This window comes from Cibotium barometz, chromosome 23, assembly GCF_041138505.1.
Source record: "Cibotium barometz isolate CiBa-2024 chromosome 23, ASM4113850v1, whole genome shotgun sequence".
Taxonomy (NCBI): Eukaryota; Viridiplantae; Streptophyta; class Polypodiopsida; order Cyatheales; family Cibotiaceae; genus Cibotium; species Cibotium barometz.
In genome coordinates this window covers 29,579,648-29,605,810 of record NC_141068.1, presented here as the reverse complement: position 1 = coordinate 29,605,810, position 26,163 = coordinate 29,579,648, and the positions used below count along the sequence as shown (strand labels likewise).

Below are 26,163 nucleotides of genomic sequence, written 5' to 3'. Positions count from 1 at the left end.
GTGGCGCGATGATCTTCTCCTTTCCCTGGAGTGTAGCCCCGGGGACGGAGTGAGATTCGGAGTCGGTGGCTGCCGCCATCCAAGGGCAGGCATTAGAGCTCACACCATCTTCATGATCTTCGCATCACCGACGTCTCATCCACCTCTGGCCCCTAGGTAGGATGGAGCTAGGGGGCTCATGCCATAGAGATGAGGACGAGGAGGTGGTGCCGCTCTTTGTATTCCTTCATATCTTAATTAAAGTACCCCTCCCCCCCTCTTACAGATACCTCCATTGTGATTGATGGAACTCAGAGTATGCCTACGTTTGCGCTCGGATAGAGTGGCAACACATAGAAGACAGGATCTGCGACCACTTGTGTCACGATTGTGACGTGTTTATACATCAGATTCTCTCTTCATTGCTGATTACTGTTGCAGATGCAAAGAGTTACCAGCCAAAGGGAACCCCTACCCTCGACTGGTTGCGACTCTTCGTCAAAGGATGTACCTCTTCATCGAATAGCCACATCTGTTCGTCAAAGGATGTACCTCTTCATCGAATAGCCACATCTCTTCGACGAATAGTTGTACCCCTTAGTGAATGGTTGTGCCTCTACATCGACTGGACACATCCCTTAGCCTAAAAGTTGTACCCTTTCGTCTAAGGTCATGTCCTTTCATCAAAGGACATGCCTCTTCAAATGTGTCTCTTCATCTCCTATATAAGAGACCTATTGTACTCAGTTTAATAACAACAAGTCAATTCAATCTTGTCTCAAGTGTTCTCCTGAAGGTTCTTGTTCTAAGATAATTACTTAAGTAGTAATTAGTACACAATATGCAGGATTAACAACATAATCCTCACAGTGGTATCAGAGCAAATTTTTTCCTACCCGTGGGTTGTGAAGCCCTCACCCTCTCCGCGACACTCCCTCATCCACCTCTCCTTTCGGTGTTGTATGGAAGAAGCAGAGCGATGGTGGACTTGGCGTGAATCCTTGCTCACAGTAATGTAAACAAGCATCGTCGACATGCAGAATTTCAAGAAGGCGATTTGGTCTTATTATATGTGGCACCTCACCGCTACAAAACAGTGAAGTCAGTTTTTCCAAAGTTACGACCTCGCTTCTATGGGCCTTTCAAGATTCTTAAGAAAAATTCAACTGTCAGTTATAAGTTGGAACTTCCACCGTCATGGGGAAAGATTCATCCGACTTTTCACATATCTTGGCTCAAACAGTATATTCAAGGAGATTCGCCTGTTCCAGACTTATCTTCTTATGTACCAGAAATTGAAGATGACCATATTATCCTTGTTCCAGAAGTAATACTTGACGTAAGACAGAAGGAAACAAGAAGAAAGTTGACTACAGAATTTCTTGTGAAGTGGATGGACTTGGATGAGTCTGATTCCACTTGGCAAACAGATGAAGAAATGCAGCAGTACCCTAACCTTCTTCAGGAGTTCTTCGACAAACGGATGTCTATCATTTGACACATGGGTTTTATTTTAAATGGGAGGGAATGTCACGATTGTGACGTGTTTATACATCAGATTCTCTCTTCATTGCTGATTACTGTTGCAGATGCAAAGAGTTACCAGCCAAAGGGAACCCCTACCCTCGACTGGTTGCGACTCTTCGTCAAAGGATGTACCTCTTCATCGAATAGCCACATCTGTTCGTCAAAGGATGTACCTCTTCATCGAATAGCCACATCTCTTCGACGAATAGTTGTACCCCTTAGTGAATGGTTGTGCCTCTACATCGACTGGACACATCCCTTAGCCTAAAAGTTGTACCCTTTCGTCTAAGGTCATGTCCTTTCATCAAAGGACATGCCTCTTCAAATGTGTCTCTTCATCTCCTATATAAGAGACCTATTGTACTCAGTTTAATAACAACAAGTCAATTCAATCTTGTCTCAAGTGTTCTCCTGAAGGTTCTTGTTCTAAGATAATTACTTAAGTAGTAATTAGTACACAATATGCAGGATTAACAACATAATCCTCACAACTTGGCGCACCTTCGCCCCCCAGGACTGATTGTGATTATTCCCCATTAAAACCCATGCCCAAGACTCTTAGAGTGGAGGGCAGTTCCAATAGTTCCGCCTCCCACAGATTGATATGCAGATAGTCTCATAGAACATTCGGGGTTTAGGGGGGCCTCAATGCTTTTAGAGGTAAGGCGTCCTTAGAGGAGAGCTTCATAGAGCTACAGTTGGGGGACCCATCAACATTCTTTTCCTTGAGGAGCACCATCTATCTAGGGGGGCGTGCCCGTTGTTGCGGGAAGATTTTACCAGGCAGGAGCCACACTTTTTGGTCTCCCTCTTTCGGCCCCTCTGGGACGCAGGGAGGAGTTTGCATTTTTGTCAGCGAGCAACTCTTGCCGGCAGTGAGACAACCTTAGGTGTCAGTCTCTGGGCGACTGCAATGGGTTACCATTATGATCAGAGAGGACTTCGTGGGCTTCCTCAATGTTTATGCCCTGAACGCCGCAATAGGTAGAGCCATCTTCTGGAGCATAGTCTGTCAGGCCTTGCCTCAGGCTAACTTTTGGTGCTTGGGTGGAGACTTTAACATGATCGAGTCAGCAGAGGACAGACTCGGAGGAAGCCCACGCAGAGAGGACTGCATGGGCTTCCTCAATGTTTATGCCCTGAACGCCGCAACAGGTAGAGCCATCTTCTGGAGCATAGTCTGTCAGGCCTTGCCTCAGGCTAACTTTTTTTTTTCCCCCGAGAAAAGATCCTTTCATTAGTTATAAAAAACGCCCGTAGGGCTACAAAAGATCCTCTCTTGCTCACAAGAAAAACAGAGCAGAGAACAAAGCAAGGCAGCCAGGGAGACTCTCCCTAGGTGCTGAAAAGTACAAGTATCAGTACAAAGAACTGAGGGGCTATATCATACAATAGGAGGGGGGGAAAGCCAAACAGGTTGCCTGTAGTGCCAACGGGGGGGCCCCGCGTGTAGGGTATAGAAGGGGCCGCTGCGCCAGGTGGTGTGAAAGGCCTGGCGCCGCAAGATCGCTGTTGGGTTTTACCGTTCCGTTACATACCCACGGGGAGTGCCAGTGATCACACGGGGCACTTTTTACTCCGGCAGCTGGAGGTTTTTTCCCCCGGACCCATGGGGCCTACGTGACCTCATGTTCATTCAGTTATTATCTAGCTATGTCAAGTTATGGCACTTTGTGCTTAGCTAGAGTTGTGCTTAGTTAGGGATGTGCTTAGATAGCACTATTTTATCCCCTTTGGGATTTGGGCCTTATAGTCCTGTATTTTTTCATTCTACAGGAAGCATCGTAGCATTGCTCTCACCTGTATGTATCATCTTGATTTGGTATCAGAGCAGGTCTGCACAGAACAGCTAGCACGATCCCTCCCTCCCCGCCCTCGCCGACGTCGCTGGCTTTACCCTGCAAGGACTCCAAGGCCTTCGCCAAACGTGAGGAGAAGGAGATCAAGAAGCTCGCCAAACGGCTCGAGAAGTACGCCCCTGATAGCGCCCCCGCCTTAGCTATCAACGCTACCATCGAGAAGACCAATCGCCGCTTCGATTTCTATGGCAAGCAGGGTCTGCTGTGCGGAACCGACAGGCTGCCGCATTTGATTGTGGATGGGGACCAAGCCAATCTGGGCGAATTTGTGTATCCGGGCATTTTGTTTCTCTACATTGCAGGATGGATCGGGTGGGTTGGAAGGAGCTATCTGATCGAGATCAAGGCCACAGCCAAGAAGCCCACTGAGAAAGAGATCATCATTGATGTTCCTCTTGCAACAAGGCCATCTGGAAGATACCTGGCAAGAGTTATAGCCACCCTAGGGCCATGCATTGGCTGTCCAATCAGCTTTCCCAAGAGAGATTCAGGCAGCAGAGGCCTGCCTTATAGGCGGCCAGACCAACATTTATCTTGTTGATCCACACTGAGTGAATCTCAGTTCTGTGGTGGATAAACAAGGGGCTTTTCATTCCTTTATGCTCAAGAACATTGTGTGAAGTATCAGATACAAGCTTGGACAAAAATACTCAGTTTTTGAGTTGATTACACAGGGATTTATGCACAGAAATAATGCAGGCCTGAATTTAAATATTCAGATTTATGTGCTTTGAGAACTCTCAGTGGTGAATGCACTTATAGTTGACTTCACTGTCATAAGTGGGAGATTGCAGGCACTGTCAGATACTACAGTGAGACATTTGATGCATTGATTATGCTGCAGCAGAAAATCAGAATTATTGATCCCGTAAGTGTCACATAAAGTGACCTTCTTTCTTGGGTATTCTTTTATTTTGCTGCAGGTACACTTGTTGTGAGACACACATACTGTGTGTTACTGTCTTTTTGATTGCATATAATGGCACAGAATCAGAATGATGTGCTACAGATTGTGTCCAAGGAGGACAGGCTTGATGGCACCAATTTTTCGATGTGGTCCTTCATGATGAAGAACATCTTGGTGGCCAAAGGTCTTTGGGAGTATGTCAATGGTGACGAGATTAGGCCTCTTACAGTTGCACCTGCCACTCCACCTCAGGGGGGTAGGCAACAGCAACTGGCACCACCTCCACCTCCTCCTAGGACGGATGATCAGAAGAGGTGGGATAAGAGAGATGCACAGGCTATGTCTCTTATCTCTCTTTCAGTGCAGAGACAGATTATTCCACATATTCGCTCTTGCACAGATGCTAGAGCAGCCTGGCTAACCTTGGAGAGGTTATACGCAGCCAGGAATGAAGCTAAAGTTTCTTTCTTAAAGAGAGAGCTGGATCATCTTGAGATGAAGGAAGGTGATGCTATGCAAACACATTTGAATAGGATACAAGATTTGAGAGAGCAGCTGATCAACATTGATGAGATCATACCAGAGTCTCAGCTTGTTCAGACAGCTTTGAGATCTTTGCCACCGTCTTACTTGGGTTTCCATACTTCGTTGAACTTGTCTTTGAGGAATGCACCACAGCCACTCACATACCAGGAGCTGGTTTCTTTATTGTTGCAGGAGGAGCAGGTTAGGAAGAACAAGGATATGAGGACGGGTGCTGCAGAGGATGCTTTTTATGCTAGATCTAAAGGGAAAGGCAAGTTTCAGCCTAAACCCCATCCTGTACCAAAACCACATGGCAGTGTTAGTGCAACTACTTCTTCAGGCGTGAAGAAGGATGGTGACAAGCCTAAGAAGAAAGGGCGTTGTCACTATTGCAAAAAGCCAGGGCATTTCATTACAGAGTGTCCTAAGAGGATTGCACGAGAAAGGCAAAGGGAGAAAGGTCTAGTTGCCGATGCTTCTATTGCAGGTACTACAGAAGAGAATGCTGATTTTGTTGAAGAGCAGGATTGGTGTTTTTATACATGCAGTTATGATGCTTCCCATGCACTACATGTTGGTGAGTCTGATAATGCTTGGTACTTTGATAGTGGTGCTTCAAAGCACATTACAGCCAGGCGTGATTTCTTTGCATCCATGATACCTCCTTCTGTCAAAAAGACTGTGGCATGTGCAAATGGTGCCACCTATCCAGTGAAAGGTGTGGGTAAGATTATACTTACAGCCATAGATGGCTCCACTGTATGCCTCACGGATTCCTTGTTTGTACCAGGAATCAAAAAGAATCTGTTATCAGTATCTTCCATGGCGAAGAGTGGACTTATTGTTGCTTTCGAGGGAGATCAGTGTGTTGTAAGAAGCCCGCATGGCTGTCTTTTGATGACAGGTACTTTGACGCGTGGCCTGTATCAGTTGGATACACGAGAGCCTGTTGATCAGGCTGTTTTTTTGGCCACCACTCTTACTCCTGCACAGTCCACTGCAGAGTTATGGCATGCTCGTCTGGGGCATGTCAATTTTGGAAGTTTGATGCTTATGCACAGGCACAGCATGGTGGAGGACTTGCCTCCTATGCAGAAGCCACCACCACATGTTTGTGAGGGCTGTATTTTGGGGAAGATGCACAGATTTTCTTTTGCCAGGTCGTCCTTTCGAGCCACACAGAAGTTACAGGTTGTACACAGTGACGTTTGTGGACCCATGAATGTTAAATCATTGGGGGGTCACTTCTATTTTGTCACTTTTATTGATGACTTTTCCAGGTTCACATGGATATTTGCTTTGACCAGGAAGTCACAAGTGTATGATGCATTTATGGCTTGGATAGCCATGGCTGAAAATCAGTCCTCATGTAAGTTGCAGTCTCTCAGATCTGACCGAGGGGGGGAATACATGTCAAAGATCTTAAATACTGTTTTGCAGGAGAGAGGGATCTCTCATCAGTACACATGCCCTTACACACCTCAGCAGAATGGTTTGGCTGAGATTAAGAATCGGTCACATCTTGAGATGGCCAGGTGCATGCTCAAGGCTAAAAAGATGCCGAATGTCCTATGGATGGAGGCAATCATGGCAGCATGCCATATTTTGAACAGGTGTCCTACAAAGGCACTGAAGAAGGTTACACCTTTTGAGACGTGGTATGGCAGGAGACCTTCTGTAGCACATCTTCGTACTTTTGGTTGTATTGCTTATGCTCATGTGCCAAAGGAGATCAGAAGAAAGCTTGATGACAAGGCAGTCAAATGCATTTTTGTTGGCTACAGTAAGGAGAGCAAGGGCTATAGGCTCTATAATCCTGTCAGTAAGAAAATTTTGACTAGCAGGGATGTGATTTTCGACGAAAAATCAGAACTTTCCTTGGCTGGTTATGAGTCTTATCAGGCTCCTCCTGACATATTTGAGAGGCTTTTGCCTATTCCTATGGATGATACAGTTGGTGTTCCTGTTGTTGGTGGTAATGCACAGCCAGTAGCACCTCCTGTAGCTGCTGGAAATCAGCCTATGGCAGATTTGGATATGCAACATGAAGTACAGCAAGAATTGGATGGCATACAGGAAGCGAGGCAGTTACCCAGGTGGTATACTACTACTATGAGGGACAGCCATTTGGATGCTCCAGTTGTTGGCCGTACACGTGCAGATGCTAGGTTGCATGAGCAGGGTCATCTTTTGGATTATGTTATGGAGGTATGCGCAGATGAAGAGCAGCCAGACTCATTTGATGATGCAAATGCTTATGAGCATTGGCGGACAACCATGCAGGAGGAGATGCACTCCATACAGAGCAATCATACATGGGATCTTGTAGACTTGCCTACAGGGAAGAAGGCCATTGGGACCAAATGGGTTTATAAGGTTAAACGTAAAGCAGATGGTTCCATTGACAGGTACAAAGCCCGGCTTGTTGCAAAGGGCTATGCACAGAAGAAGGGGATTGACTATGATGAGACATTTGCCCCCACTTCCCGCATGACTACAGTTAGATCTGTGATTGCTATGGCCGCCCATTATCAGTGGACAGTATTTCAGCTTGATATCAAAACTGCATTTTTGAATGGGGATCTACAGGAAGAAGTTTATGTAAATCAGCCCATTGGTTTTGCAGTACCTGGCAGTGAACGTAAAGTTTGCAGGTTGAAAAGAGCACTATATGGGCTGAAACAGGCTCCGCGGGCATGGTATGCCAAGATAGATGCTTATTTGCTGAGCCAGGGTTATGTCAACTGTCCATCTGAGTCCACCCTCTATGTTAAGCAGGACGGGGGGGATTTGATTATCATCATACTTTATGTTGATGATTTACTGCTGACTGGCACTAGTGATGTCAAAATTGCAGATTTCAAGGCTGATTTAAAAAAGACATTCGACATGTCAGACTTGGGGCCACTGCATTATTATTTGGGTATCCAGTTCATACAGGATGAGAAAGGTATTGGGCTTGTACAGTCGAAGTATGTGGGCAAACTTCTTGAGAGGTTCCGTCTACAAGACTGTAAGCCTATTAGTACTCCTATGGAGACAGGGCTTAAGTTGTCACTGCATGATAGCAGTGAACCTTTTGATGTGAGTACCTATGCTCAGGCTGTTGGATGCCTTATTTACTTGTGTAACACTAGGCCAGACATCCAGTATGCAGTGTCACAGTTGAGCAGATTCATGCACAGTCCTCGTGCTTCACATTGGCAGGCAGTGAAACGGGTCTTCCGTTATTTGCAGGGCTCACGGCACCTTGGGTTGCTTTATCCCAAGGGGGGTGATTTTCAGCTGCATGCCTACTGTGATTCGGACTGGGCAGGTGATTTTGACACCAGACAGAGTACCAGTGGTAACTGTTTCTTCCTTGGTTCTTGCTGTATATCATGGTTGAGCAAGAAGCAGTCCACGGTAGCGACCAGTTCATGTGAGGCTGAGTACAAGGCAGCCTTCACGGCAGTTGTAGAGTGTGTATGGCTCAGAAGACTCATGGCTGATTTGTCTTCTTCTGTTGATGAGCCCACTCCCATCTTTTCAGATAGTCAAAGTTCTATTGCTTTGGCTAAGAACCCAGTGTTTCATGCACGGACGAAACATATTGAGGTTCACTATCACTTTGTACGGGAGCGGTTACATGCAGGGGATGTCAGTCTGATCTACTGTCCTACTGATCAGAATGTCGCAGATATCTTCACCAAAGCACTTTCCAGGGAGAAGTTTGAGGCCTTTCGACATGCCTTAAACCTATTTACTTTTGGTGATTGATGCTTACTTGTACAGTGATCACATATCACTCCAGGGGGGTTTGTTGGGTTTTACCGTTCCGTTACATACCCACGGGGAGTGCCAGTGATCACACGGGGCACTTTTTACTCCGGCAGCTGGAGGTTTTTTCCCCCGGACCCATGGGGCCTACGTGACCTCATGTTCATTCAGTTATTATCTAGCTATGTCAAGTTATGGCACTTTGTGCTTAGCTAGAGTTGTGCTTAGTTAGGGATGTGCTTAGATAGCACTATTTTATCCCCTTTGGGATTTGGGCCTTATAGTCCTGTATTTTTTCATTCTACAGGAAGCATCGTAGCATTGCTCTCACCTGTATGTATCATCTTGAATCGCCTCATCCGAGTCGCCCCGGATGCGGTCATACTGTCCTCGCAAGGTGTGGATCAACTCCTGCCAAATCCCCTGAACAGTCTCTGCTGGTGGCTCCAGTCTCCCCTCAAAGGCCCTGAAACACCGGGCCCTCCAGGTGAACCAGATGGTGAGGCTGCTGAGGAGCTCCCATCGTAGATCCCTCTCCTGTGTCCAACTGGCGGACGAGAAATTGAACTGATGGCCTGGCTATCCTGCTCCGTCTCATAGCCCATAGCAGGCCCTGACGAAGTTGACCAAGCAGCGGCACCCCACGTATACATACCCTCTGGAGAGAGCGGGGCCAGAATACGCAGCATCCGCAGCCAAATCTGCTGCGCCTGAGGGCAGTCCCATAGGCAATGTCTCTGTGTCTCCATAGGGTGGCCGCATCGGACGCAGGCCGCCGGAAGACCGCTGTAGACAAGCCAGGTGCCAACTGCTAAGCCCCTGTGGTGGGCGACCAGCCATTGGAAAGTCCAGATCTTGCGGGCCTGTCGACTAGCCCAGAGCCGGGCCCAAAAATCCTCCAAGAACTCCTGTGAGAGTCCCTGTAGCCACCAGTGCCCCGCTGCAGCTGGAGAGACCATCCTCCTCGCCGTCAAAATATGCCGCCCCAACCAAACAATATACTGAAAAAAGGTAATCTCTGTGGCCTCAAGGGATGCATAAGGATCATGCCACTCGTACTCATCAGGGTCCCACTGGAGCCGGGCCAAGGGACGCGCTGCATATGCCCATATGCGCCAATCCGGGAGCACATCTGTAGGGTCTGGGTCAATATGCCACTTCCGAGAAGCGGCGGCCACTACCCGTATCCTCTGAAAGGTGCACTCTGCAACCAAAGGCGACTCCACCTCCACTCTCTGAAGTCTGCCCTCATCCTGAATCTCATAGTAGAGGCATTTGCCATCCTCAGTGCAAGCTCTGACAGCAATCAGGATCTCCAACTGTGTAAAGGCTCCCATCCACCGTGGGGCCACTAGCTCGATAGGCGTGAACCACTCCTCTGTGAGTGCCTCCTGAATGTCATCCCTCATAATCAACCCCCCTCTGAAGTGACACCTGGATCTCCTCTGGGAGACTGCAGAAGGCCTGCCAGTCTCCAAAGCCACGTGTGGCCCTGCCGCCAAAGGTCCCCAGGCTAGACGAGGCCGAGAACCCAGCATATGACCCTGCTCTGTGCGAACCGCTGGGCTCCAGATGAGCGGCTGTCTGGCCCGCTCCTCAACACAAGAAGGTGGTCGCTGAGAGAGCCCCGGTCTTAGCAGCTCCCAAGCTATCAGGATGCTCAAGGCAAATCTGTCCTCCCATCCTCTACTGAGGCCTGTCCTCCTCATCTCTATGAAGATCCATCGAATCTCTGGTGCCCAAGTACCCCCTGTTGGGGGAGCCCGCAGCCGCTGCAAGAGAAGCTCTTTCCAAGGCTCAGCGCCTGGAAGCAGCCCCCGAACAATAAGCTTCCCCAATAAGGCTCTACTCTGATCGACTGGATCTATAATGCCCAAGCCTCCCCGAGCCAGCGGAAGTGTAATAACTGCCCATGCAACCTTTGCCCGGGTTGGCTGACCGTCCCGCCCAGACCAAAGAAAGTTCCTGATCAGCCTCTGTACCTGGCTGATGCAAGAGCTCGAGAAGATCTAGCAAGACGTAATGTACCACATGGTCGCTAACAGCACCTGATTTGCCACCACCACCCTCCCAGCCAAGGATAGTCGAGCTGTACTCCAATACAAAAGCTTCTTCCGAATGCTCAGAAGAAGCGGGGCAATCTGCTGCTCAGGTGACAAATCTAGTCCAATCTGGCATCCCAAATACCGCACTGTTGTGCCAAGAGGAATCCATCTAAAACCGGGGTCCGGGCTCCATGCCGGAGTGGGAGCGCTACTGATCCAAAAGGCCACTGTCTTGCGCCAATTGATCAATGCTCCCGAAGCTGCACTAAAAACCTGGAGCGACTGCTCTGCCCGAAGAAGATTGGCCTCCTGGCCATGCAAAAATAAGCCCGTGTCGTCAGTAAACTCACCATCGAGCAGGTCCTCCCCCCGGACTGGGAGCTGGAGTCCTCTCAAACCAACCTCCTCTGTCGTCAAATACATGCTCATAGCCTCCGCAAAGAAGAGAAAAAGAAAAGGGGCGAGGGGACACTCCTGACGGACTGATCTGGTCAGCTCAAAACTCGCCCCCCGTCCTCCTGCAATCAACACCTGGCTACGAGCTGTGGAATACAGAGCCGCCACCCCTCTAATCCAAACTGGCTCAAAGCCCAGGCGAAGCATAGTGCCCTCTAAGAAACCCCAATCGACTCTATCGTATGCCTTCTCAAAATCGAGAAGCATCACGACCAAGTCCTCACCAAGAAATCTAGCTCAGGCCGTCGCCTCCCAGAAGGTGAAAATGTTGTCAAGGATACTACGCTCCTTGACGAATCCTGTCTGGGTAGCATGAATCAACTCCCCCAGGAAGGGCTGGATCCTCAAACTCAAGGCCTTTGCTAAGACCTTGTAGACAGTATTGAGGATCGTAATAGGTCTCCAATGCCGAATATCATCTGATACTCCCTCCCCCTTGGGGATAAGAAAGATCAAGCCCTTTGAAAAGCTCTGTGGCATCACCCCATTGTCCAAAACATACTGAAAGCCCTTGCGGATGCGTGGCCCCAAAAGGTCCCAATAGTGCATAAAAAAGGCAGGCGTCAGTCCGTCCTCCCCTGGGCAACTATGGCGCGGCAGGACCCTCAAGGCCTCAGCAAGCTCAACCTCTGAAAGAGGCGCACCAAGAACTGTATGCATACGATCTGTGACCCTCCTCTGCATATGGGCCCACACAGTCTGTCTGCAAGCATCCCGAGCCTCAGTGTGGCTGGCTCTGTTGAAAGCAGGTCTCTATAGAACCCAGTGGCAATGGCTCTGATCTCCCCGGGCTCAGTAGCTACCGATCCATCCGACCTCCCAAGCTGACGGACTCCTGCTCGAGCATGGCGGGGTCCAGTAATCTCAAAAAACTCCCCAGTCACTCTATCACCAAGGTGCGTCCACTGAGAGGCCTGGCGACGATAGTAAAACTCATGTCTCTGCTCCAATGCCTCTCTAACCTCCTGGCGTGCCTGGCTCAGCTGGGACGCCACCCACTCACATGCAGGCTGCTGCTCCTGAAGGCGCTGAAGCGAAGCAAGGCTGCGTCTCAGCTGATGCTCCCGCTCGCGAATCTCTCCCAGTCGTGTCAAAGCTGCGGCGTGCAGAAAAGAGCTAAGCTCGATGAGTCCCTGGGCACACTGGCCTGCTGCATCCTGGTCAGAGCACTGACTATCATGCCACATCCTCCAATGTCCTCAGCGAGACTAGGATCTGTACGTACCCTCTCTGGGATCCTCAACTGCAAGCTGGGCTCCCGTGTCCTCTCCTCAAGTGTCAAAATAACTGGCGCATGATCTGAAAATGAGGTGCCAGCGAGAATGCCAATGGAGCCCCCTCGCTCCCCTAACTAGTCGCCCACATAAAAACGATCAATCCGTGATAGATTAGTCCCTCCCTGCCGGCGATCCGACCGAGAGAAACTAAGACTGTCCTGAGAGCGGGAGAAGGCCTCATGCTGCCATGCATCAGTGATCCTCAGTGATATGCAAAATCGCTCCCAAGCTGCAAGCTCCGTGCCGTGCACTGTAACATGACTGCCTCCCACCCTATTGGCCGGGTCCTCAAGCATGTTGAAGTCTCCCCCGACACACCAATGTGCGGCCTCTGGCAATGCATCCGTAACTTGGGTCCAGAACTTTGCTCTGGCACTAGCATGGTTGGGCGCATAGACGTTGAGCACGCCCAATAGCTCATCATGCATCCTCAGAATGACATACTGTGCTCTACGAGGTACAATGATCCCTCGATCCACAATGGCCTGCCACCATACATCTGCAATGACCATGCATACTCCTCCCTGTCCACCCAAAGGACCAAACCCTGCAGACCAAAAGGTGTCCCATCTACCAAGCATCACCGAACCATATCTCCGGATCCTGCTCTCACCCAAGTGGTGCTCGTGCATCATCAAAATATCAATGCTGCCACCAACCAGGCATCTCTGAAGCTCCTGCCTCAAGCAACCACGATAGCGTATATAATGTGCTCCGCCAAGGCCCTGTACATTCCATGAGATGATCCTCATGGATGACCTGCTGAGGTGGATGCTGTCTCAGCCGTACGGCGGGCCTTCGCAAGCGGCTTAGATGGAGAGTAGTCCCCATCCGAGCGGCTGCGAATCTGCCCACCCGGTGTACTGCAAGAATCACGGATCAGGTGCCAGTGGCTGTGTCCCATGGCGACTGCCTCCCGCTCAGACAGAGCAACCTCGTGTATATATATATATCCAGGGTCGCGTGCTAAGTCTGCCACTATGCGAACGACCAAATGACGAATCCCTGAGGCATCCACACTCCCGGGATCCAAGAAAAAATGAGCCAACTCCCATAGTCGGCCTATCACATCTGTCACCTCCAGGTCGCTCACATGGTGCGAAAACTCAACTGCCTGAGTCTTCAAAGTGCTAAGAGCGAGCTCCAGAGTCCACTCCCGGTCGCATGGGCCACAGAGAGGGAACGAGAAGGCCACCGTTGAATCAAGTGCCTCCTCCCCGCGGGCCGGAGGAATCACAACATGAACTCTGATGGGTGCTGGCTCATGGGGGCCCTCTGCTCCAAAAAGCCGTGTGAAGGAGTAATCAAAAGCCTCCGAGCGCTGTCTACTGCCGAGGCGACTCAGCCGACTGCGGATAGATGATATCCGTGAAGCCCGAATCGGCATGGTAGTCTCAGCATCACTGGGTTCCCATGAGGAACAGCTTTGCTCCCCTCCAGGAGGAGACTCCTGTGACGACTGAGGACCAGGAGATGCCAGCACCCCCTCCTTCACCCCCCCCACCCCCATCCCCCCCTACCGCCTCACTTCCACCTTCGCCTCCTCCCGTCCCCGCTCCGGTTTCGGCAGCGGCTCCTTCTCCACCCCCCTCGCCCCCCCCTCCTCCCCCCCCGCCCGCCTCAGCTCCCCGGGAGGCCCTGGCAGTCCCCTGGCGTTCACCTGCAGTCCGGAGGGCTCTGAGCACCGACCTTGCTCGAGCACCGCAGAGGAGACTTGCGTGGATCAATTGGCACAAGTCGTGTGGTTTCTGGGTAGGCTCTCCACTTGCCCCGACTTGGCGCCCAGTTGAGGCTTTCTAGTGGATCCCGAGGGGCACTCCAGTCCGCTATCTCTATCTGGGATGTCAGATTGGCATCGATATCTCTCTGGAGCAGCAGCTTACCCTTCTTCTTTTGTTCATTCGGAAGAAGCTTTTGTATTGGAGTTCTACGAGGCTCTCCTTAGGTGTTGAGTGGTGGTGGCGAACTAGGTCCTTCTGGCCACCATGTGGTACATTACTTCTTGTTGGGCCTTCTCCCGAGCATGCATTGGTCAGGTACAACGATTGATCTAGAACTTCTTGTGGGCCCGTAGTGATGGGAGGCCTGCTCGGGCCAAGGTGACCTGGAGAGTGATCTTTCAGCCACGACTCAAAGGGGGCCTAGGCATCATTGACCCCACCATTCAGAGCTGCGCAAGTTGATTATTAGAGGACTTCTTCCCGGTGGTGAGCCTTGGAAGGACTTCCTCTTGGCCTGGATTTCAGTCTGTACCCCGAGCCTTGGGATCCTTGGCCGTAGAGCAGTAGATGGATCTTCATAGAGATGCAGGTCCGCGGATTCAGCCGAGCTTTTGAGGACAGATTTGCAGCCAGCCTACTCCGTGCTTGGGATCACCGTAGACCGGCCCTTAAGTAGTTAGCTCTGGTAGCCTCATAGGAGCGTCTTCGGCAGCCCCTGATTTGGAACCCCCTGATCCGTTTACCTAGTGGCCATATGTTGGGGGCCCGTCCTCATGTATCATGGGGAGCATTGAGCATAGGACCTGCCAAGTCCCTTGGAGATTGGCTTGCATATAGGTAGCTGACTAAGGAGAGAGGTCTGGTAGGGATCCAGGGTAGAGATAGACTCAGCCTCGACATCAACTCTGCTATTCCCCAGGAGTGGTTGATACCTATCCTAGACCGGATCCCCCCCACAGTGCCTAAACGTGTTTACTAGGCATGATATTCTCTTGGCAATCCATGGTGCGGATGAGGGCTGTGGGTTGCTAACTTTTTCTATTGGTCCCCATGACAGACTAGAGAGATTAGAGCCCCCTTTGGAGGATTTTAGTGGCTGCACCTTATAGAGGGTGAGGGTGATCAGATTTCAGGCACATGAGTGGCACATAGACACCCCACCGGCCAAGGTGGCCAGAGAGAGACTCTGGCAGTGAGAGCCGGCCCCTCATGCGCCTCCAGTGGGACTCGGGGGAGTGGACTTGGCGTGATCTTGCTGATCGGGAGGAGACTCTAGACACACTCTTTTTCGCATACACTGTGCGCCTAGGCCGCAGGATAAAGATGCCAAAGATTGACGGCACCTCGGCAGCAGCAATACATTGGCAGTCTCACAGGGCCTTTCAGAGCGATTTCTCTCAGATTTTTGGAAGTTGCTCTGGGACAGTTTTCGGCCTCAAAAGATCACCCTCTTTCTTTGGCTAATGGCACATAGGAGCTTGGCGGTTGGCACGTGGTTGGCCATTGGTGGTCGACCAACAGCTTGTTCAAGGTGCGGCTACCCTCACGAGTCTCAGCGATATTGTCTTTGCGATTGCTCGAAGGCTCAGCAGGTTTGGCAGCGGATTCTCCGCATATCCACGATGGACAGGTTTTATTGAACCAAACCACGGGCACAAAGTGTTTGAACCTTTACAATATATGAGAAGTGCCTTTTAAATGAAGAGGGAGTGCTCCAAGTTATAGGTTTGAGGCTTCAATGCTCTAGAATGGAAAGAGTAAGCTCCAAATGACAAGTGGCTACTTTAATTGACAAGTGTAAGGTGAAATGACGAGTGTAGGGACCCTTGTCTCATTCTAGATGCCACGTGTTAATTTAAGAGGTGATTCTTCCATAACCTTCTATGCTAAAAATATCCCAACTCGTAAAGAATTCGACAAAGGTGCTTTAGTAAGTCTTGATCCTTGCAAAAATCCGGAGGTTTTGACGCGAACGGAATTTCCATTTGTGTCTGCCAATAAATAGCAACTCTCCTAGATTCTAGGAGTTGCATGCTTTAGGTCCAAGAAGGCTTTGTTGTAAAGATTCACTTGTTCATGGTTGTTCAAATGATTTCAACATCTGGTTTCGCCTTTGAAACCACTCATCACTCATTTGGGCGTTCTGGTCAATTTGACCACCCGGGTGCTAAATCCAGTCATCTGGGCATCTGGTCTATGATCACCGGATTGAAAACTTTGGGTGTTCTAGCCAATGGCCACTCGTAAATAGAAATGAGTACTCTAGCTTAATTAGCTACTCAAAAGATATAAAAATCACAATCATGCTCCATGAGCTATCTGGTAATTACCAACTCACATATGGAACAGTCTTGAGCTGAAGAACAAAATAGGAGGCTGGTTATAGCCGTCAATTTGCAACAGATCCCGCAGCCTGAAGGAAGAGAAGATTGGATTTATTCAGCTCAAAAAGATGGGAATAGCAGCTGGGAGACCACTTCCTTTTGTCAAGATTAGAGGGGAGGGTTCTGCAATGCTGGCATTCATGTTGATCTGCAGATCACTGATGCCACTTGAATTTTGATAGTCACAAATCCTAGAGTACATGTGAGTGCTCTCAACTTTGACATGTCAGAATGGCCTGTAATTCCAAGATTGATACTGATACGTGAGTACTCTCAACTATTTAATGCCAGATCGGCGAGTAATTCCATTGTTTCAGGGCTGTAAAATTAAAGATGGAGGTTGCTCCACCCCCTGGGGAACTTGATGAGTTCAGGGAGGCTGTTGTTGTGTTTTCAGTGTGTGCCTTTTATAACTTTGCGCTCTCGTTTAGGAAGAAGTTTGGTGTTGTGTTTTCAGACATTGGATGGTTGATCAAGTGTAATCACCCTGCTTTGTAAGCTGACTGTGCAGTGCTTACCAATCTCCTTTTCATTTTGACATAAAGTTTTCACCTACATTAATCATGAACCACTAGTTTACGTATATAGCATGGTGTTTTGGAAACACAAACAAAAAAATTTGAGAATTATTTAATGTCTATGTGTAAATTTTGTTTATAACTCTCTCATTGGCAACATGTGTGTGTTAATTCCAGGTCTTTCTTCCCAAGTTGAAAAGCCTCATGCTTACTTCACTGGCAGGTTGACCTCTTGAACCTAGACTTATTCATAATCATTACTACATAATTTGCTTTGTTGTTGGGATACCAAAACGTGTGCTTGTGTTCTTGGTCTAATCTAAGCACGTTGGTTTCAAGATATTCTAGAACTCAAAGCTACCCTCTATTCTTCTTCTACTAAGAAATTCAAAGAAAGAACAGTCATATGGATCCAAGTCCAGTTTTAGTAGCTTCTGGTAGCATGGCTCAAGCCCAGGCTCCAGCATCATTAGCCCCATTTATTTAGAGCAAAGTGGTCAGCTCGGACAGCAAGGAACTTCTACAGCAGCTGAAACCTGATTTGCAAGGAAGAGATAGGAGAGAAGCACAGCACAATCGCTAAGGAAGAAAACAGGCCAGAGGCATGACCAACTGCAATTATTGTGCAGAAAAGGCAGCAAGAAGACGGGCATCATCATGGTGCAGTTTCAGCAGGATTTATGCAGAGGCTAAGGGCAGTCCAAAGACCCAACCAACAGAACATTACCGTGCAGAAAATCCAAGTAGATGAAGAGCACCATGGTGGAGCTGAAGCAGGAATCAGGCAGCACAACCAGACAAGGTATACATGGGTTTTGTCTGCCTCTTTTATTTCAGCCAGCTACTGGCAGCATAGGCTGGCTTAGTCCCTGTGTGCTTTGTTGCATCGAAATTGCACCACCTTGTTATAGGCCTGGCTGGTTTTTATCTGCGCTTCCTTTAATGAGTCCATGCATACATGGGTGGCATACACGGGTGATGCTAGAGGAGCTTGCAAATAAAAGGGAGGCCAACAGGAACTCCAATATTGGTGATCCACACTTCTGCTTGGTAGCTCATCTAGAAAATCCTTGCAACCGTTATCATCTCTTCTCTGGTGGCTAATCGCTCCCATTGGGAATTTACAGGACCACCAAGTGAGTGTGGGCATTTGTTAGGCATCCTCCTTTTCTGCCCCCCATTGGAACCTTAATTTCCACATGGCAATGTGTGTGTCTCACTATATTTGTAATCGGGGATCCATTGTATGGTGAACCATGTTCCCCAATGGGGAGAGGGGTTTGTGTCATGTGCCTGAATTTGTGTGAGTGCCACATGGACATGGTTAGCAGGCTTTTGGCTAGAGCATCAGGTTCACCTTGAGCCAGCTAAGAGCATAGCAAGACCAATGTTTATGATGTAAGGATGTTACATTGGTATCAAAAAGAAAGAAAGAAAGAAAGAAAGAAAGATTTTATTAACGTCTTCCAAAAGACCGAACTCAGCCTATGAGACAAATCGGTGTACCTGTATGGGGTATCCTCTGTCATCCCAACAAAATGAAAAAGTACTGAACTAAAAAGCTGAATCTGGGTGTGCAATAAGTACAATGAGTGGGGGAGGGGATGGAGCTCTACTACTAGGAGAATGCAAAGCTATATGCATGGAGTATACAATCATGATATGCAACCTAGCTAGCTCCATCCTGTACCATACTGGGGGTATAAAATGGTATACATCAATGAAGGGGGTGTCCACAACTCCCTGAAGAACATGCCTGGGTGTGCTCTGAAGCGAGCCAGTCGCTCTGCACCCTCTCTGTGAAACTGAGCTCTGATCTCTGTCATCTCTCTCTGGTATAGGCGTGGTGTCCGAAAGCCAGGTGTCCTCTGTCTCTTGCGGGCTCTGAGTGTCTCCGCTCTCTAGAGAGTAATTCCCTGCCGTGTAGGAGATGGGAGTGGGATGGATCTTTGAAAAAATGTAGTAATCTGTGTCTGTCGTCCCCCCTCTGGAGTTGTCTGAGCCTGTAACGATGTCTCTCTGTGACGCTGTGTGTCTAGAATGAATCTCCCCAGTATGCGCTGGTCTGCTACCTCAAAGATCTGGCGTAGGGAATGTGGCTCTCTGAATAAAATGGAATATCTCTCTCTGATGGCTGTATATGCTCTGCATGTGCATACATAATGCTCCTCACTCTCCACCTCCTCTCTGCACAATATGCATACCCTCTCCTCTCGGGGGATCCGTGCTGCTCTGCCAGTCTCAATCTCCAATCGATGTGATGAAACTCTAAGCTGACCAATAGCCACTCGGGAGCCGTGTGGTAAAAAGCCCTCCATGTATCTAGGCCTCTCTATAAATCCATCATCAGTGATACTCATGAAGTGATCTCTGTAGTATAGCATCTTCGGTGGAAGAGGCTGTGTAGGCGATATCCATGTCTCTCGTGTATAGAGCTGCCATAGGTCCTGTCTCAATACTCTGTTCCTCTCACTATGAGAGAGAGAGATATGTGGTGCATCCCTGTCATACTGGAATGGTGGTAGATGATCCATGTCTAGGCCATGCTGTGAGAACCAATGTGTGACCTCTGCATACCATGATCCTTTGTCTCCTGCCTGAGCCAGTTGTCTAGATGCCTCAAAAGCTCTATATGACAATCTGTCCTGTGGCATCTCTCTGAATCTGTCTAGCAGGCATATAGTTTGAAATATGGCCTCTACCATCATAGGAGGCGCAGCAAACTCTGCTCGGATAATGTCATGAGGTACTGACGGTTTGTTGCGTATCATGCGTGCCATCATGAGGGCCTGTGGTCTCTCTATCTGTGTCCACCAATGGGTAGCAAGGCCTGGTGCCCATACCGATGCTCCATACATCAATGCCGGTGTGACTAATGTGTCAAATAGCCACCCCTTCGTCCGGGGCTCCTGAAAATGCGCCTGGTGGCACTGTCTCTCTAGCATAGCCAATGCTGCATATCCCTGTGTCAATCTAGCTCTGGCTGCTGAACCCATGGTGAAGCGTGTGGCTACTGCAGAGAAGGTAACCCCTAGGTACACGTATGATGTCACCACCTCCACCTGGCGTCCTGCGAGAGTGAATGTCAGCTGACTCCTGCCCTCTCTCGATGTATGAAAGACCATAACCTTGGTTTTCCCAAGGTTCACAGTAAGACCCCTCTGTGTGCAGAAATCATGGAGTGCATGTAGATGCTGTTGTAGACCTCCTGGAGACTCAGACACTAATACAATATCATCAACATAAAGCATAATATGTACTGAGGTACCTGCTAAATCAACTCCATCTCCGCCTCCCCGTGTAATGAAGTCAGCCACCTCATCAATGTATAACCCAAATAGCGTGGGGGAAAGTGGGCATCCTTGCTTCACACCAATGGTGCTAGCAATAGTCTCGGACAAACCTCCTGGACATCTGACTCACCCAAAAACCTGCTCATATAATGCATAGATGCCCCATGTCATATCTGCTGGTATGCCAAGAGACTGCAGGCGCTGAAAGAGCCTCTCTCGTGGTACTGTGTCAAATGCCTTGCGGAAATCCACAAAGCAGCAATAGAGCTTTCTCTTCCTCACTCTGGCCTGATCAATCATACATCTCAAAGTGAATACATGGTCAGTGGTAGAGAAAGCTCTCCTGAAGCCTGCCTGCCCTGATGAGCGTAAACCTGCTCGCTCAGCATATAAGCTAAGCTCTTGCTCCAACACTGCACCATAGAGTTTGGCCAGCACGTGGCCAAACTCTATGGTTGGCCAGCACGTGGCCAACCATAACCGTCCTGTAGTTGCTCGGATCGAGCATATCCCCTGTTTTGTGAATCGGCACAATGGTGTGCATTGTCCACTCCGCAGGCAAACCCTCTGCTAGTGCCCTGTCAAACAGGTGTGCAAGAAAAGGAGCCAAAGAATCTACTGCATATATGAGATGCTCACCCTGCAGGCCCATATGGTCGGCAGCCCGTCCATGTTGTAGGCAGCGGATAGCTTCTTGTACCATATCGAGTGGGTAAAGAAGCTAGCTGTGGTAGGTCGAGGCTCCTGTGGTTGAGGTATAGGTGGCTGCTATGGGGCGTGGTATAGGCCCTCTGCATATGTGTGCCAGTGTGTGGGTCTGCAATAGGTGTCGGTGTCCGGGGCTCTCTGAAGTGCCGCCATGAGATAGGGCTATCTCTACTCATGAAGAAATGAAAGATCTCTAGCTCCTGTATCTCTGCGAAGGCCCGCCTTTTGTAGCGAGTAAGTCTCCTCATCTCTCTCCTCGACTCCTGCTTTGTGATGGCTCCCAAGGCTCTCTGTATGCGGAGCCGTGAGTATAGGGCTCTGCACTCGTCATCATACCATCTGTTCTGGGGCATAGTCCCAGATCTCGCAGGCTTTCCTGAGTGGACACGATGTGGGAAGCTCTGTAATGCAGCCGTGTGTAGGAGTGATGCCAGCCAGGCTGTAATGGTATCCATAGGTGCCAGGGGATCCATGAGTAGGAGCCCATCCTCTACTCTGCCAGTGTATATGTCTGCCATGTCATGTGTGAAGTAGATGGTAGTGTGTGGCGTCGGTATGTGGGGGGCTGGTGATACTGGTGATCCGGCTAGTGAAAATGCCAAGTATGTATGATCTGCCCCAATAGGACGAGGTGGAATGGAGAATGAGGTGACAAGCTGTGATGCCTCCAAAGACCCCATAATGTAGTCTACCACCGTGCCTCCAGTCCGTGTATGACCCCCATGTGGGAAGCATGTCAGCCCTCGTGATCCTGGCCACTGTAGCATCCCGTTATAAATAACGAGACGATGCCTGGCTCCCAACTCTAGTAAGTGGTCCCCATAATGTCCTCTGTCTGGTCCAATGTCCTCTGATGCCCGACTAGCCCCTATCTCCTTTGGATCCACAGGGTGGAGGATCTCCATGTCATCATAGTCATACACCTCACACTGTCTGCTCTGTGTGTGGGCATTGAAGTCGCCCGTAAGAAATACTTCCCCTAGTGTAGAATAATGCATAATCTCCTCTGACAAACAAGTGTATGGCGAGGCTCCTGTCTCCTCCTCCTGTGGCATGTCCTCTGTAATGACATAGGAGGATCCTGATGGAGGAAAGTAACATAGAGCTATGTATATAACCGTCTTGTGAGAGCTGTAAGCTGATCCACATGTATCTTCCCCTAGTGTAGAATAATGCATAATCTCCTCTGACGAACAAGTGTATGGCGTAAGAAATACTTCCCCTAGTGTAGAATAATGCATAATCTCCTCTGACAAACAAGTGTATGGCGAGGCTCCTGTCTCCTCCTCCTGTGGCATGTCCTCTGTAATGACATACGAGGATCCTGATGGAGGAAAGTAACATAGAGCTATGTATATAACCCTGTCTTGTGAGAGCTGTAAGCTGATCCACATGTATCTGGCCTCTGGATCCTGTGCTACCACTCTCAGTCTCCCCTATAGCTCCCGTTTGAATAGAACTGCTACTCCCCCCGACCCTCTTGAGGTACCTTGGCATGTGGTCCTCCTGTATGCTGACTCCCACTGGAATCCCTCTACTCGAGGTAGCCCTCTCTCTGGGCTCTGATGTGTCTCTGTCAGAAGTATGATGTCTCTCCCCACCATAACATGCTCCAGTCATCCAGGCTGCACCCATAGTGAACCATTACAGTTCCATACTGCCATGTGTATCTCTGTCAGTGGCTTGGTCTGTGTCCCATAGGCCCCAAACCGCTAATCCATTGGCCGGCCATCAATGATGACCCGACCATCTCGATAGAAGGCCTTCTTGCCTTCTCTCCTCGCGTGTAAGACTCGTGGCATGCAAGCTCTCCTATGCTCAAGCTGCATCCTCGTGAGATCATCATCCAAGAAAATAGGAGCTCCCTCTAAACCTCGTAGTATGACCCTCTTCCTCATGAAGGTGACCCTCTCCGTCTCTCCTGCAAACTGTAGGATGAGGGCTCGCTTGCGTGTTGAGTCTTTCCCGGCTCTCCATGCTTTGGTGAAGGGGAGAGGGTGCTCTTCCCTGTAGCCGAGCTTCATGCATAGAAGCTGTCCATCTTTCTCGGGAGTGGAGTCGGGTGTCTCGGCTATACCTGTGAGTCGAATGTTGAGGCGGCGGGCATGCCTCATCTTCTCCTCCTCAATGGTGGTGTGAATGATTTGGTGTTCTTCCCTTTGAGTCTCCTCCCTCACTTCTTTACGGATGTTCTTCTTCACCACCTCAACCCATCCTGACTGCTTGGCTTCGAGTTTTCCCTCCATGTCCTTTGTGATCTCCTTGGAGATCTCTTCTTTGATGGCCGTGAGAGTGTTGTCATTGATCTCCCCTTCTTCCTTCTCAGTATTCTTGATGGCTACCATTTCCGCTTTCAGTGCACTCACCTCCTCCTTGAGTGCCGTGTTCTCTTGTTGGGAGGTTCGTGACCGGTGCTTCGTGACCTCATTGAGGTTGGAATCGGATGTCTTCTTGTTCTCCTTGATTAGTGCCTTCATTGCTGTCTCGAGGGCCTCGAGTTTCTCTTGGAGACTCGGGGCCATTTCTCCAGATCATTCTGCAGTCCTTCCCACAGGCAGGGAGGAGAGAGAGAGAGAGAGTTATGTTGCTGCCTTGGGGGCCTGAGCTAGGGGCCTGAGCTAGGGTGGGTGGGGAAACGAGGGCGGCCAGCACAGCGAAGAGTAGGCGCAGGGGGTGGGGAAAGGGGGATAGCAGCGCAGCGAACAGAAGGCGCAGGGGGCTAGTGGGCGGCAAACAGAGACGGACGGCGGGGACAGCAGCGTAGTGAACAGAAGGCGCAGGGGGCTAGTGGGCGGCGAACAGAGGACGCAGCAGCGGGGACAACAGAAGGAGCGCAGGGAGCTAGTGGGCGGTGAACACAGACGGATGACAGGAAGGAGAGAGCTGGATCTGTGTGTTAGCCCAAAGCAGGTGTGCACCTTAGTTTCATGTTGCATGTGCATTAGTTTGCATAGAGTTTTGCAGTAGATCCACGCATTAGATTTTGCATGTAGGAGCCTTTCATGGAGATTGCAAAACTAATTGCTATAGTTTAGATCTAGATAGTGGGCATCAAGAGATGCGTTTTTTTGGTAGCAGACATGGAAGAACACTTCCAATTAGAAATTTGGGAGCTGACGATCAAGATTTCCATGTCAAGTGAGAAGTGAGAACTCAAGTGGGATGATGCAGACCAGAAGCATTGGGAAAATCTGCTGGCACAATGCATATGCACACACATGTACATGCTTCTCACAGAGGCTAACCCTAAGGAGGCAACAAGATAAAGAAGAGAAGATCAGAAGAGAACCAGATTTTGGAGCATTTTCTGTGGAGTATCTTGTGGAGGGACACAGGGAATATTCCTGTCGGCTACATCATTATGTGAATTATTTGTCCAGGAGCTGGCTGACCAGCAGTCGGCCAGTCCATGGGATATTCCCCAGCCTATAAAAGGCAAGTTTGCTCGTTGTTTTAGTCATTCAACTCCTTGTTGAGTTGGGTCTAGACATAGGACTAGGGATAGGGTTTGTCTACCTTTTCCAGAAGGCAGCCCATGGCTGCAAGGGATTAGGTACCTTTTTGTACCATATGAAATACTGAATTTGCAGCTATCTCTCTCTCTCTCTCTCTACTCTCCCTTCTGTCTGTGTTTTTGCATCAGCATGTTCTACATGGTGTTTAGGGCTGAAAGAAGACTCTCAAAGCTTCCGCATGTAACAGTTAGAGAGGGATCCAACACTGAGAAGCAGTTTTAGCAAACGCTGACAAGGTTGATGAAGGTATTGTAGTGGTGACTTTACGAGGGGCAAAACTCTGCTGGAGGGAGTTTTCTCCTAGGAGCTTGAGCTAGTAGAAGACCAAGGTCACAAGGTTCCAACGATACGCATGGAACAGTCTAGATGCTATAGGCAACAGGCTTTTGGGCAGGTTAGAGGCCAGATGGGCTCTATTCAAAGACTACCTAGACATATTAGGTGCCCAAGTTTGGAAACAGTTGGCAGCAAGCTGACGCATCCTAATTAGCCAACCAGCCCTAAAAGAACCTATGCATTGGCGGCTGAGTGTCAGATGAGAGCATTCAGTGCCCAATCGCTAAGGTGTGGGGGGAGGGATGGGTTAAATAACCATGGGACTTACACAAGTTGATGCCGACACCTCCTATCAAGCCAAAGATCTCAATAGCAACTTGAAAGAGATGGAGGTTATCCTCCATCCCCTCCCAGTTAGCTTTGGTTTCATCTATGAAGTCAGCATAAAGGAGCTCTCCATCTCCCTGATAAAATATCAAAGTTCCTTTAGATATTCTCAGCCATAGAAGTTTCTCATGGTCTCCACCATGATGAAGAAGAGATGAGGAACCAGCAGGCAAGCCTAACATCCTGAGAAAAAAATGGCAAATAACTCTTGCGGTGCCTTTTGTATGAGGACCTCACTACCAGCGGAGTAAAGAGCAGTGACATTCCATGAGCCGCTTGGTGCCAAGGAAGTTCAGATGTACTCGCAAGTAATCCTTCTCAAAACCCACCAAGAAAACTACAAGTTTTTAACCTTTGGAACAGCCCCATCAGAGGTGGCCTTCTAGCTTCAGCTCAGCATATCTGGCACTCTTGTTATTGGGATCCTTTGCAACAACTGTGTTCCCCTTCCTTTTTATCTCTTTTATGCACTTAGTGCTATTGATAAGTGCCTCGAATTGTGTCATCAAGGCATTAGGGTTATCAGAATTACAATGTATCCGAATTTGTGGTTGTATTGGTGATGATGTGATGCTTTAAAAGAGACATTTAAGGTGCCCTTTTTAAAAATTTTTCCCCATGTGGTGTTTTCTCTTTGTAATGAGGGGTTTGATGTAACTAACGCTTGATTTTGTTACAGTTTGGGGAGGATGCAGTATATTATTTGCAGGGATGGGCAAGGTGAACTCCATGCTTTTCACAATGTTTGTCGACATCATGCTGCACCTGTAGCAACTGGCTCTGGATGCAAAACGTGCTTGGAATGCCCTTATCATGTATGCCACTTGCCCTCAACAAACCTCAACTATTCCAGAGCTTACAGCATACCATGTTAGACCTGTGGCGGCATACAAATGGATACACGTTAATAAGCTATACACAACTTAAAGAGTTTAAATGCCTCCTTATAATTGTACCCATGTACATAGAGCTCTAGACATCATGGTCTGTGCTTTTTGGGTGGAAAAATTAATCAGATGGTATGTAT

The 26,163-nt window shown here is 49.0% G+C and overlaps 1 protein-coding gene across 1 annotated transcript in view; it reads left to right on the top strand.

Moving 5' to 3' along the window:
- The window catches only part of LOC147625831 (choline monooxygenase, putative (CMO-like)), a 58,545-nt gene that overhangs the window by 6,396 nt on the left and 25,986 nt on the right, over positions 1–26,163 (top strand). Inside the window, exons 2-3 of the mRNA XM_086817403.1 lie at positions 17,135–17,180; positions 25,816–25,951. Coding sequence (XP_086673529.1) covers positions 17,135–17,180; positions 25,816–25,951 — 182 coding nt within the window. The remainder of the gene's footprint in view (positions 1–17,134; positions 17,181–25,815; positions 25,952–26,163) is intronic.